At 42.8% G+C, this 13,027-nt stretch overlaps 1 protein-coding gene across 1 annotated transcript in view; it reads left to right on the top strand.

Moving 5' to 3' along the window:
- Positions 1 to 9,943, top strand: part of disc1 (DISC1 scaffold protein) — a 45,910-nt gene extending 35,967 nt beyond the window's left edge. The window contains exons 12-14 of the mRNA XM_030106468.1: positions 1,549 to 1,593; positions 6,334 to 6,457; positions 8,422 to 9,943. Of these exons, the coding sequence (XP_029962328.1) occupies positions 1,549 to 1,593; positions 6,334 to 6,457; positions 8,422 to 8,615 (363 nt within the window). The 3' untranslated portion in view covers positions 8,616 to 9,943. The remainder of the gene's footprint in view (positions 1 to 1,548; positions 1,594 to 6,333; positions 6,458 to 8,421) is intronic.
- Positions 9,944 to 13,027: the final 3,084 nt, after the last annotated feature.

Below are 13,027 nucleotides of genomic sequence, written 5' to 3'. Positions count from 1 at the left end.
AGGGCTGAGTCCAGCTCGCTCGCTGCTCCTCTCACACTTTCCTCCGCCCACGGAGTCTGACAGACCGGTCTGAGATAGGAACAAAGCCAACCACTCCAGCTTTAGCAAGAGGAACACCCCCCCCACACACCCCCCCACCCTGCAAATCTATCTCACAGGTTATTGACGAACAGCGTATCCTGGTCCTGTTGGCAGATTTTCCTCTGACATGTCTTTAATCTGGAAGTTCAGCATTTTTCTCTCCATGTTTAACTCTCCTGCTGTCTTTTTAACCCCCTCCTGTTCATAAACACTGATGTCTTTTTTTCCCCCACTTCTTGCTCTGTCTACCGTTTACAAACTGCATGAACCTATCTTCTGCTTTCCCTTTGTTTCTCTTTCTCCTCCTGAAGCCCGGCCCCTCCTAACATTTCTCCGAGAACTAAAAGGTGAGACAGCCAGCCCTTTCTCTCTTTTGTCTCCTTCCTGTTTCACGTGCACTCGTACGGTGGATCCCTGAAGCCCGTTGTGCTGTGCATTACAGACTCCATTGTGTCTGGGGGGGGAAGAAAAAACATTTTATTTTTGAGTTTTGTAGGGATTCCTTCAATATTACATGTCATCACTGCAAAAATGCTAAGTATTGAGGTTTTCTTTTAGAACTGGTTTACAGTAAATCTGCAGTGACGGTGAAAAGATATTTGTATTTTAAAAGTTATTATGAAAAAGACTGTCATCTCTCAAAATGCTATCATGCTTTGTAAGAGAGAGAAGCTGCGAAATAATATTGTTCTGCCTCTCCACAATCTTAATTTTAAATTGAAAAATTCCCTTTTTGTGACATATTTCAATCCTTTCATGTCTTTCTTCATTAATAAAGTTTTTTTTCCCGTCACTTTTATGAATAATAAAGAACTTCAGAATATCTTTTATACTGCATGATTTGCTTGGTAGATATGAGCATTTTCATTTGGAGGCATCAGACAAAAGAGGAGCTTTTCTGTTAGTTGGATGTCAGACAGTCGGTGGAATCTATATCTGGAAAACTACCTGTGACAGATGATATGCTGCAGAGAGATAGATGTAATTAGAGATTGCGGCGGCAATCTAGCTGTTGAGAGTGGCTGAAAATTGCAGCTTTTGAAAGGATATCGATGGTCAATTGTGTTTACCTCAGAGCGCCGCCAAGAATACAGTTAGAGGCAGCAAAAATGTTTTTTTTAAAAGAATAATTAGAAATCTGCTGATTATTATTTGTTGTTTCTGTGCCTTGTTGTGTGCTTACCCTAAAGCCACAAACAATGTGTTGGCGTCCAGTAGGTGCATTAATTACCTCCTTCTTTAGGGAAGAATTGCATTCCTCGAGTGCTAACAAAGGAAACCTGCAGTTCAGATGAGCCAGTTAATCTGTTTCCTCCTTGTCAGTTTTGGTGATGAATAATTGCAATGCCTTTGCATTACGGTGGTGCTGCACAGATACACCACACAGCCAACGTAATTGCATTTTCCATAATTCATGAGCAGGTTTATGACTGTGCGGCCTCAACAAATGTTCCTCTTTTGTTGCAGAAGCTGGAGGAGTTTTTGTTCTGCATGGAGGACAGTCACCCAGAGGTTGGTATCGCTCACGGCGCCACTATATGGCTGAATGTTATCAGGGTAATTAATGTCGTGTTGACGGCGGGGGAGGGCCGAGGAGTTGACCTTAATTTAAACACGAACCCGTGTCGCACGACCACGACCGGCTGATCAATACTGATCTGCATGAGACGCCTTGGCTGGCATCCCAGACTGTCCTGAGCTTGCACCGCGCCTTTTAAAATCCGTCACTCATCCAGGGGAGGGTTTTTTTGCTGAGCATGTATTCTCCTTTCAACTCCTCTCTCTTTTAAAATTCACACATTTATCCACGGCAGGTAGAAAGAGCCGAGGCAGCTCTGCTTGTTAAGAGAGGCCACTGCAGAAATTCAAGCCAGGTAAACAGTTTGAGTGTCTGTGCACAGCCGCAGCTCTGTGAAGCAGTGTCCTGCAGTGCAGGGAAGCAATTCCCAACCTTTTCTTCTGCCCTGGACTCCGTTTCCATTCTCTGCCTTTACTTGATGTTTTGACAAATGACACATTGGCAGACACTCTGACTCTCGGCAACTTGCTCAAACAGGAGCCGTCAAATGAGTTGCACGGGTTTATTTTAGAAGGCATTATTTTAGTAATTTTATTTATTAGTCTGGCCTATTTCAAGGTGAAGGAAAGGAAATCAACCGCCTCAAATCTTTGAGAGACTCACACCCAGACTCCAGCTTTACATTTAACTGTAGATATCAGAAGATTTGTTAAAGGCATTCCTCCATTCATGTGGCAGCATATATTCCGTCGTAAGGCCTCTTAAACTCTGCCATCGGCTGTCTATATAGTTGTATTTATTCTGTCCCATGACCACATGTAGTTCTATTGATCCGTTCAATCGATCATGGTCAGTATTACCATCAACAGTTTCAGATGGAGAGTTCTCAATAAAATTAAACATTTTCCTCAAAAGTCACTGAAACAGCAGTTCAGCTGCAAAAAGTCAGCCTGTAGCAAACCAAAATGACACCCCTTTGTTTTAAAACAATATGGTCTCCGTGACAGTGGTGTCACTGTGTGAACCAGGCAGCGCTAAGGTTTCAATCACAGTATGTCAGTGGATCGGGGTGCGATTCCCATTTGATGTTGCTGGTCGGTTTGGCTTCATGGTACTGCAACAGGAAAGCAAAAGAATTGGATCCTCTGTCTCTGCTCAGAGCGTCTGACCTCTTTCTCCTTTCCATAATGACTTTAAGTAAATGATTTCCACTTAGCGACTGCCAAGCTCCTGCCCTGCTGCCACAATGGAGATTGATTTGTGTGTGTGTGGACGTGTGTGTGTGTGTGTCACAGCTCTGTTTTCTTTTAATCTCTATTAATTGTTCTTTTATCCTCTCAAGGTCCTCCCGTTCCCCTCTTCACATTGACCTCCACAACCGAGCAAAAAATAGTTTTTATTAAAATGAAATGTTGCAGACGTTTCATTAGATCTGATGTGCCGCTAAGAGATATTTGTTCTCCTGAAAGTGCTTTTGGAAATTAGTGGACTATTGTTGTCAGTAAACAAGAGAAATGCTCAATTTTTGAGCAGAACATATCAGATAATCAATAGTCAGGAATAAAAAGACAGATTTCATATTTCTTCAGTGCATGCTACATCTTACAATAAGTGACCATTATTTCCTTTTATTTTGCTTTTAAAACGATAACAGCAGCAGTGATAGAGCTGTGTTATGTGGTTGCAGTAGCAGTGGCGTGCAGTGAGTAAGACGCTGTCATGGCTCAGACTGAAACAGCTGCTTGTTGGTAATAGCAGCTGTCAGACAGTGGAAGATGAAACACTGAAGTCAACTCTAAGCTGTAATGGTTCAATTTGGGGAAGAAAAGATTCACCTTTTTTTTCCTCTCTTTTTTTGTTTCCCTGGTCAGTAAGATTTGATGGTTGCAGCTCGATTGATGTCAAAAAGGATTATATGATTGAGCACAAACCTTTTGGAAACATTAATGTGTAAACAAGGAGCAGCGTTTGAGTTTGCAGCACCTTAAGGGTTTTTGAATGCAACCTTTCAGAGACGTACCTGATTTTTATGATTTTGCTGAAACATTTTGTCACTCAGTCATACAGTTTTCTTCATTGTTCCAATGTACATGCGAAGATCTATGTGACAAACTTATGACTAAATGCCTTGCAGACAGAGCACAGAGGCTTTCACATCCATTTCCATTAAATGTACAGATGTTTACAGCAAAGCTATGTACTTCATCTTCACATAAAAGAAGTGATTCATCAGCGCAGTATCGTCAGTGCAGATACATAACTAGAGAACAGCATCCTCCAAACCGGGAACAAGATAATCTATTTGAAAGTCTTCATCATACACCCATTATATAATGTCTTACATCAAAGGGAGTAATGGTGGAGAAGCAAGGTACAGGGAAAACACAGAACGTCAGCCGGGCGGTGTAGTGTCAACAGTTAACCTAACAAGCATGTCTTTGGATTTTGGAGGTAAATTTGAATGCACAGGGAGAATCCAGAATGTGACATTCAAGCCAGGGACTTCTCTGTTTCAGCCAACTTCTCCACCACTAAGTGACCCCAAAACTTTTACTGGGGCTTATTTTATTACTGTAATTTGAATGTCACCTGTACCTTGGATTAGCGTGTAACAAGGGAGACGGCCACAGTGACAAACGCTGCGTTTAATCTCTTGTTATTGCACATGTTTGCATTCCCATTCTGGAAGTTGATAATGGAGGCTGGGAAGCATGAACTCACTTACACGGTATCAGTGGAAAATGGAGAGATTAGTTAATCATGAGCCGGTTAATTTCTTATTCAAAATGAATTCAGCCACTTTATTGTTTCGTGAAAGCAATTACAACCTTCAGTGTAAAACCGGGGTAATATTACGGTTCTGTATTGTCGGCCTGGTGCAAAGTGTCGACCAGAACAGCCCCCATGGGAACACGAGCAATTACCTGCTGCTTCTCACTCATTATGGCTTAAATAATCATACCGGTGCATACATGCGTTCATATATTGGATTCTTGACTGATTTGCTTAACTTCATGCCCCTGCAGTTTGCCTTGTTTACTTTTGTTTAACTAATATGCAACGGGAATCAACATGCCGATGCATGTACACCTGGGATTTTATTATGTAAAGCTGCGTGCCGTCCAAATCCCATTCCTCATGTTTTCTATTTGTCAAAGGCAGGGATGGCAGGGAAACCAACCTGTGTTGTTTTGATCACCACCTGAAGCAACAACAACAACAAAAAAAAACTCATTCAAGGTAGTTTTACACTCTTTGTGCGCAAAGTTGCTAACAGACTGTCAGGCGGGTGTTCAGAAGTGTCATTCTGCACTCTCAGCTTTTGTTTCCTGCCCTGTGGTTGCATATTGACTTTATAAAAGCTGACTGGAGGCTGGCAAGTAGAGAATCAATTAGCGTCACACACACACACACACACACACACACACACACACACACACACACACACACACACACACACACACACACACACACACACACACACACACACACACGGGCCGTTATCTGCTAAAGACGCCCCTAACCTTGACAAATAAACAGCACAGAGAATCTATAATTTGACATTCTTGTTTCTTGGTGCTGGTTGCTGAACACACCAGCCCAGCGGAAGGGGAAGCCGGAGGACACATTAGTCGTGATTGCTCCTCAAACACTAAAATATGCTGTCCTTAAATATTATGCCCTGTGGGCCACACCGCATTTAAATCTTAATTTCTTAATTGCATGAGAAGTGACTTGTACACACCGCCTCGCCTCGGGCCCGCCGCTGTTGCACGCAGCTTTTGGGGTGTTACATCACCCAGAGAATCAGCGCGATTCCCGGACAAAGACCAGTGACACGACTTTGCCGTGATTGTTCTGACAGCCCTGACCTGCAGGGAGTTGATATTTCCTACCTGCAACCGTGAGTCAGATTAAACTTTCCACGTGTAATTTGAGGAGATCACCGGGTCGGCATGCAGGCGTGTGTCTGTGTGTGTGTCTGTGTGTACCCTCGTTTGTGTGTTTGTATCCTCTATGCTTGATAAATGTGAAGAAACTGGGACGCGATGTCTGAAAAGCGGCCCGTTCTAATTATGGCCAGCGCTGCTCTGTGAGCGCCTCGGCCTACTGCACCCTGCTCTCCTCTGACCTGACATCCCTCACAACACTCTCACCCCACTGCAGCATCCCTCAAAAGGTTCAAAAGGATATTACAGATTAAATTGCTTGAAAGAAAATCAGTGTTTTTTTAATATATATATACAGGTCTCCCATCCATCCTCTCATGCCACCTCATTGCGCTCCTCTTATTGTTCCATTCATTCTCTCATCGCAGAGGTGTTCAGCTGTATTATTATTGGATGTATCCAGTGTTTAGGTGCCTTTGGGCTGGATGTTTTCTGCTGTCCATCTACAGCATCCTCACAGGCACAAAGACAGTGCCATTAGAATTCAGTGGTTACATTTGTCAAACTGCGTGTTTGTCTACTATTCACATGAATTTGAGGTCAAACAAAGTACACGACCCACGTTGTAAACAAATATTAGGATAATTTAGGCTTTAATGTGACATTGATTTGCTTTTTGCCCATATATTGTATTCAAATTTCGCTTCAAATTTAAACCTGATTGGATTGAGATGAGCGTGCACATATATGTCCATCGATTTTTTTTTATACAATATGCAGTAACATTAAAAGGTGTCTCTCAGATATACTCATCCTCTCACTCTTTTTTCCTCTCTTGCCCAGGATGGATGCAGTGAGGCTGAAGCTACAGACCTGACGGAGCGCTGTGAACTGATTAGTGACAGGCTAATGACCTTAGAGGAGGAACTGCAGACCGCCATACTGAGCCGGGATCAGGCCCTCACTCATATCCTTTCAACCTTCATAAATCAAACTGTAAAACTTTTATTTGTGTGTTTCTGTCCTTGCATATGAGAGCCCGGGTTTCCTCAAGGCCTTTCGAAAAATAGACGTCCCGACTGCCTGAACATTGACTGATGTTAACTTTCTTTGACTTTACCTTTCAAGGGGGGGAAAAAAAATCAACCTGTACTATCTGACGTTATTGGTGCATTCGTAGAGGGAATTGAAGATAAACTGAGATCAGAGGATTTTTTTTGACAGGTTGGACGTGCCGGCTGGAAAATGAAATGGTAAAAGTCCATGCGAGGTTATTAGAGGGCCGCCAGTCACAGCAAGCCGAGATTAAAGCTGGTTGACAGCCCTGCACCGCAGAGGAAAATGTCACTGCGATGACTCTGCTCCTGCTATGTCTTAATGTCCATCCTCCAGCTGACCCACCCTGTCCCTCGCCTCACCCTGGTCTTTCACCCCCCTGCCTCTTCCCCCCCCCCCCATCTGCCCACTTCCACTTGCAGGGTCTGGCTTGGAGGAAATTACAATATCCATGATAATGATGAAAATCAAACTGTTGAAGCTGATTACAGGTCACAATACATCATTTTCTGCGCTAATTAGAAAGCTGATTGGAAATAGATTAGTGTGTTTTTCTTGCTCCACTTCCCCCCCTGCATGGCGGGCTTATTAGGAGAGATTGAAAAGAGATTTAATGCAGAGAGGAAGGAAATGTCATCACTTACCCTCAAGATTTTTATTTCATCTGTCTTTTTTTTTTTTTTTTTACCTGCTCTGGAAAAGACATCTTTCGCTTCTTTTCCAAATGATGAAAAAGTATTATTCGTCTTAAAACCTCTTAAAGCAGCATGTTCACAAGTGCCTTTGTACTTGATGAAATCTAGATTATTTCTGCTTTTCTTGGATATTCAAGTCCCTCCCTTTACGGTGGAGGGTCACTACAGGCGTCGCCATTGTTTGCATGACGTCCGTGCAGCCTGACGGAGAGCGGCCTGCTTCCCTCCACCTCGTTGTTTTCATGTCCCCGAGTGTCATTTATTTCCAATATCTGAAGTCCCTCCACTCGTCCAAAAGTGCCACGGATACTTGAGGACGCGGAAGACATAAGACAATACGGTTGGTTTGCAGAAATTGAACAGAAAGGGAGCCGGCGATGCTGCCACTGTTGCCATAGTGACAGGCAGATCAAACCAGCGGGCTCTAAGGGTCTTAATTGAGTCCCTGAGCTCAACAGCGGGAGCAGCACAGAAACTGGGATTGAGAAGCAAAAAAACAAATTGAGGCAAAATTCAGTCCATCTATGATGTGTGTCGTCGAGATTCGGCGCAGTTCTAAGTATCTCCTCCTCATTCGGGCCCTGTTGCCTGAAACGTCTTGTCGAACCTTCTGCAGTATTGATGACAAAGCTATTTAATGGCTGCTTAATTATGAATGAGGACAATCTGTGTCCATTCAAGACAGTAAAACGAGCCATCAGGCCCCATCTGCCATCAAAGCTATCCCTTTGATTCCCCGCTTAGGATGGACACTCATACGATTAATTTGAGTTTCTAAGCAGGTTAAACAATCCCCCCCCCCCCCCCTCCCGACGACAGCCTCCATCCCGTTGCATTGAGGGTTTATGAATAATTTAGACAGGCAGTCTGTTTGCCGGGGTCCCCGCTCTGCCGCCCGGCCTCACCGTCGAGATGAGCTCATGAATAGTGAATTGGATGGGGTTAAATTGGGCATGACTTGATGATCTGTCCCTGTAATCTGTTCGCCGGCCAAATTGCAGATTGATGACTTCATCAGATTATGGCTGTCCTCTGCCATCGCCGTTAACTGTCCGGGCCACAAGTGTCACATTTACCCCAATTTCTTCTGCTGGCATGCTTTTTTTCTTTTTTTTTAATTTACATATAGATGTGTTTCTGTCTGCAGTAGCGCTCAATTCTTCCTTAACTCACTTCGCACAGTCTCTAGAGAAGGAAGTTCAGGAAGTAAAATCCACTCTACAAACAATGCTCGCTCAGCTCAGACTGGAGGGTGAGGAGGAGGAGGAGGAGGAAGAGGAAGAGGAGTTGAACGACCTCACGACAAATGGGACTGAGGAAGAGGAAGAGGAAGAGGAAGAGGACCAGTACTTCAGTGACAGCTGGGACATTTGAAATGGATGCCTGTAGTGGTTTTATGAGCACTCGTGCGCAGACCGGCTCTCTGAGAGTCTGACCCCGGCTTTGCAGTAGAAGTGACCCCGTATCCATTTACTGTAAAGCCTCACTCAGTGCTGCGCAGCCCGCCACTGTGGTACCGCTGAAAGTTTCCACTACAAAGCCCAAGAACGTCTCCGTCACATTTCAGCCACCGACGAATGAAAAATGAAGGGTTTTGGCTATAGATGCAACATACAGGGGCTGGTCTTTCATCTCTTGTAAGTTTTTAAACTCGAGCCCGCCGGCGAAGACACACTTTGGTCTACAGAGTCAAGATGATATGTTTCTTGGGATATAGACTTTCATGTCGTGTTTTGCTGTGCAATTACATGACTGTTACTTTTCAGCTTTCACTGTATAAACATGAGTTTTGGCATTTTTTTTTTAAGTTTTCAGCCTTAAAGGTACAATATGTAAAATATGCTGTGGGATCTTGTTACATGGGCTCTGTAAGGTCAACATTCACCGTGGCGTTCAGTCTTGGTCGGTTGCTGTTGGAAAGACGTGACGCTACTCTGGTGTTCACTGCGTCGTCTTTCTCTGTCAAATGAGGCTAACTTGACAAAATATACCAGCACACCATTCATATTGATCATATTCTTTCTGCCTGTTTTTGAATTTTTTTAAGCTGTTACATATTGTACCTTTAAAACAAAACATTAACTTTTTTAATGGAAGTCCTAGTTGTAGGATTTTGGGGATGGACCAAAAGGACAATCTTAAGATTAATGAACTGGGAACAGTTTTGCACATAAACTAAAAAGCATCGATTCCTGTGTGATTTCATTTTGACTAGACTACAGTCATGTCATAACTCATTTGTGGTGCTACAGAATGTGAGCTAACTTAAACACTTTATTGTCTTTGTGTGGAAAATGCAATATTTAGGTTGACTCGTTTTTTTTGCTAACTTGAAGCTGTGCGTACCTGCAGACCTGCTCCAACATTTGAATTTAGTCAAACTGCATCTTAAAATTCTATTCAATTGGGAAAACATGAAGGAGGAACTCTGAGTGGGCACATAAAGTATTTGCAATTTCTGTTTATTTTATTGTTTTTCCACTGCCTGCTACTGATTGTGTGGGATTTTTTTTTTTTTTTTTAATATTTTATTTCAGAATATGCTTTCAAGGGTGTCACTTGACTTCATGCCAGAAGCATAATTGTACTTTCACCCAATAATCAGTTTTTTAATTTACTGTGCAGCTTGAACTCGCTGTATCATTTCCCCTATTTATTCCTTACAGCGTCACACTAATTACAGCATGTACCATTCAACCTAATGTTGTGTCCTGCTGTTTTCTTCTTGTATTGACTTACAGCCCCTCTGGTGATTTTGTTTTTTTTTTTTTTTTCTTCCCCCCCCTGCTAGAAAATGTGCGGGCATGCTGCCAGGGAAGCGAGGGCAATGGTGACATGGAGGAGATATCAATACGGTAATAAAGGTCTTGTAGTGAGGTCTTGAGGGGATACATGGACTTCTATTGTTATCTCACCTCTGCAGCGACAGTGTGGCTAATTGGTAGGCGGCTTCACAGAGCATGGCGGGGAAAAAAATGGAATGGTATTGTTTTATCTCTCATCTGATTCTGCCCTTTGCGATTTTTTTTTTTTTTTCTTTCCTTTTTGGAGTGGGGCGGGGATAGCGGAGGGATTCTCACATGCATCGCTGCCGTCCCACGCTCTGGGCTGTAAACACAGCTGAACAATAGCGCCTTTCTCACATTACTGCCAGCTTTCGAAACCACTTGCCAGGCCAGAAGTCTCCACATCTATCAGCATCAGGCAGCGTGCAGACCGAGCCTGGCACACACACACCTTCCTGCCAGACACCCCCACCTCATAATTGAATCTATGCTTGCACCATACTGAGCCCCGCGTGGCAGCTCTGCTCGTAAAAACGGCCACAGAGAAAAACCCAGATGGTTTTCAGCAGGCAGATGTACCAGAGCGAGATGTTTCTTGATGTAAAATGAAGCGCCATGCAGCGCGGGAGTCCTTTGTCGTTGCAATTCGGTGTGAGGATAATCTAAGCTGTTATTTGGTTTCTGCACTTCCCTACAAGCAGATCTGGGTTTTATATGTAGTGTAAATCTTTCAGATCAATGGAAAAAAACAAAGGGAGGGGAAAAAAAAGAGTCGTATTTGGTTTATATAAAAAAATAGCAAACAAATAGGTGATGATCCATGAATGATTCGCCGGTTCCATGGAGAGTATTTCCTAAATAAATGACTGATTTTAGAGACGTGTTTATATGAAGAGCTTTGGTGGGTGGGAGTCTTGATTTGTTTATTAGATTCCCTGCTGAATTGTTACATTGTCTGACAGGTACATGTACAAACTCTCTGAAGCATGAGGGAATCATGGATGGCGTTGGAAATTTTCCACTCGCAGCGCCTCAACCAGCCTCACAGACATCACTAATGAATGTAAATTGAGCTTTTTTTGTGTGTGTGTGTGTGTGTGTGTGTGTGTGTGTGTGTTCATGTTCATGCCTTTCACATCCTGGGAGATTTCTGCAGTCTCCCCTGAAACTGACACCTCAGTTATGTGTGAGCGACTGCATGTCAGTTCTGGTCACTGAGTCAGTGAAGTCGATTCTCCTGAGAGGCAATTCTGTGTCCGGCCAAACTGGACGCCAAACCTCACCGCTGGCCATTAAAAAAAATAATAATAAAATGGCCTTTTAATTCAGGCTTTCCAGCGGTTTCTCTCATTCAAATTCAGTCTGCACTTTACTCAGCTGCTGAATAAATTCAACAGAGCAATTAAACAGGGAGGAAATTCCTGCGGAATTAATAAGCATTTTAAATCATTTAATTGCAAATCTTCCCAAGTCCAAATCTGCATATTTCACTGTCAAACCGATGAAAGATGTTCGGCACAAGTGAAAAATAGAACAGACTGTGCAGGGACAACAGGAAATAAGCAGCTTTATTCTTTTTTTTTTTTTTTCTGTGGTCTGATCCTGATGCTGAAAATCACACTCAATTATAAATGGCGTTGCGCCAGAGGGGGATGCAGTCGCCGCACAGACAGACCTGTTTCCATTAATAAAGTTTGCGTAAGAAATAATGACAATCAATGACATGCACTCAGAGACGCACATGTACATGTATATTTTCATTTATCAAATTCAAAATCTGGCCACTTCATAAATTAAACATTGAAAACCTGAGAGCACTTGTGAAGAAACAATTGTTAGTGAGCGATCAGAAGTAGGTGAGCAACATGTGCTTGAACAGGAGCAGAGAGACTTTTACTGCAGGAGCCCAATCAAAAAAATGTCCCTCATTTACATATTTAAGGATTCAAATGAAAGGTGGTGGAATAATTAGTCTGCACATGCTCAGTCTGAGCAGCAGCAGTTGATGAGGGGGTCCGTAAAGTACTCTGTTCCACTGGGAGAAATCCTGTCGTGATAATATTGTTGTGACAAGAAGCCAATGAAGAGATTAAATCGTCACCATGGCAACAACAATCTGCGGTAGATTGATTTTTGATATTGAAATATAAACGGAAAAACAAAATCCAGTTTCTGACCAGTCCCTCTCAGGATGAGACCTCGACTGCACTGATGTGCTTTTTCATTTTTAAGTCATTTGTAATGAATGGAACAGCACAGACGGTGTTAAAAAGGGAAAAAAGAAAAAAAGGATAATAAGTTCAGTGATAAAAGAAAAGATACGCTGACACTAATTGCGAAGAGGAAAGCAAGGTCATGACTTTTTTTTCTTTTTTCGTGAGTTTTTTTCTGGGAACTCTGAGGACTTTAACAACCTGAGAAAATTACCTGCTCTAATCTGAAAACATCATGTACAGAGTGGGCGGTACAATATAGAAGGTTTTTTTCTACCCTCATGAACTGATTTAGAGGATGCTATATATGTTTAACCCTCAGCAGCCGCAGCGTTGCACTTAAAGTAAACACAACAATTTTGCTAAAAGGTGCACAGTGGTAATTCACAGGGAACATTTACTCCATTATCAGTACTTATGCATGCATTTCAGTGCATTGTATTAGGCAAATGGACTTTATTTATATTGCACATTTCACTGCACTGATCACTTGTAGTCAGTCACTCCAGTTACAAGAACACACGCACACACAGTAAGGCTGCCATGTAAAGCACTCATGGAGCATTGGGAGGAACTTGCGTCTTGTTTGCAGGCCTATTGGCACAGAACCACCAACCTTCACTAAACACGATGGCAAAATCCATTTGCCGACACACACACACACACACTCAAAATTTGTAGAATCATTTATGCTTTCTGTCCACCATTGTTTTGCTGTGGTTTGTGTAATGTAACTGTAGCCCCCCAAATTCAGCAGGGGTCAAACTTTGAACTGAACTTTCTTCCA

Source organism: Salarias fasciatus, chromosome 13 (genome assembly GCF_902148845.1).
Source record: "Salarias fasciatus chromosome 13, fSalaFa1.1, whole genome shotgun sequence".
Lineage (NCBI taxonomy): Eukaryota > Metazoa > Chordata > Actinopteri > Blenniiformes > Blenniidae > Salarias > Salarias fasciatus.
Note: the sequence above shows the minus strand (reverse complement) of the source record. Positions and strands in the feature narration are given on the sequence as shown.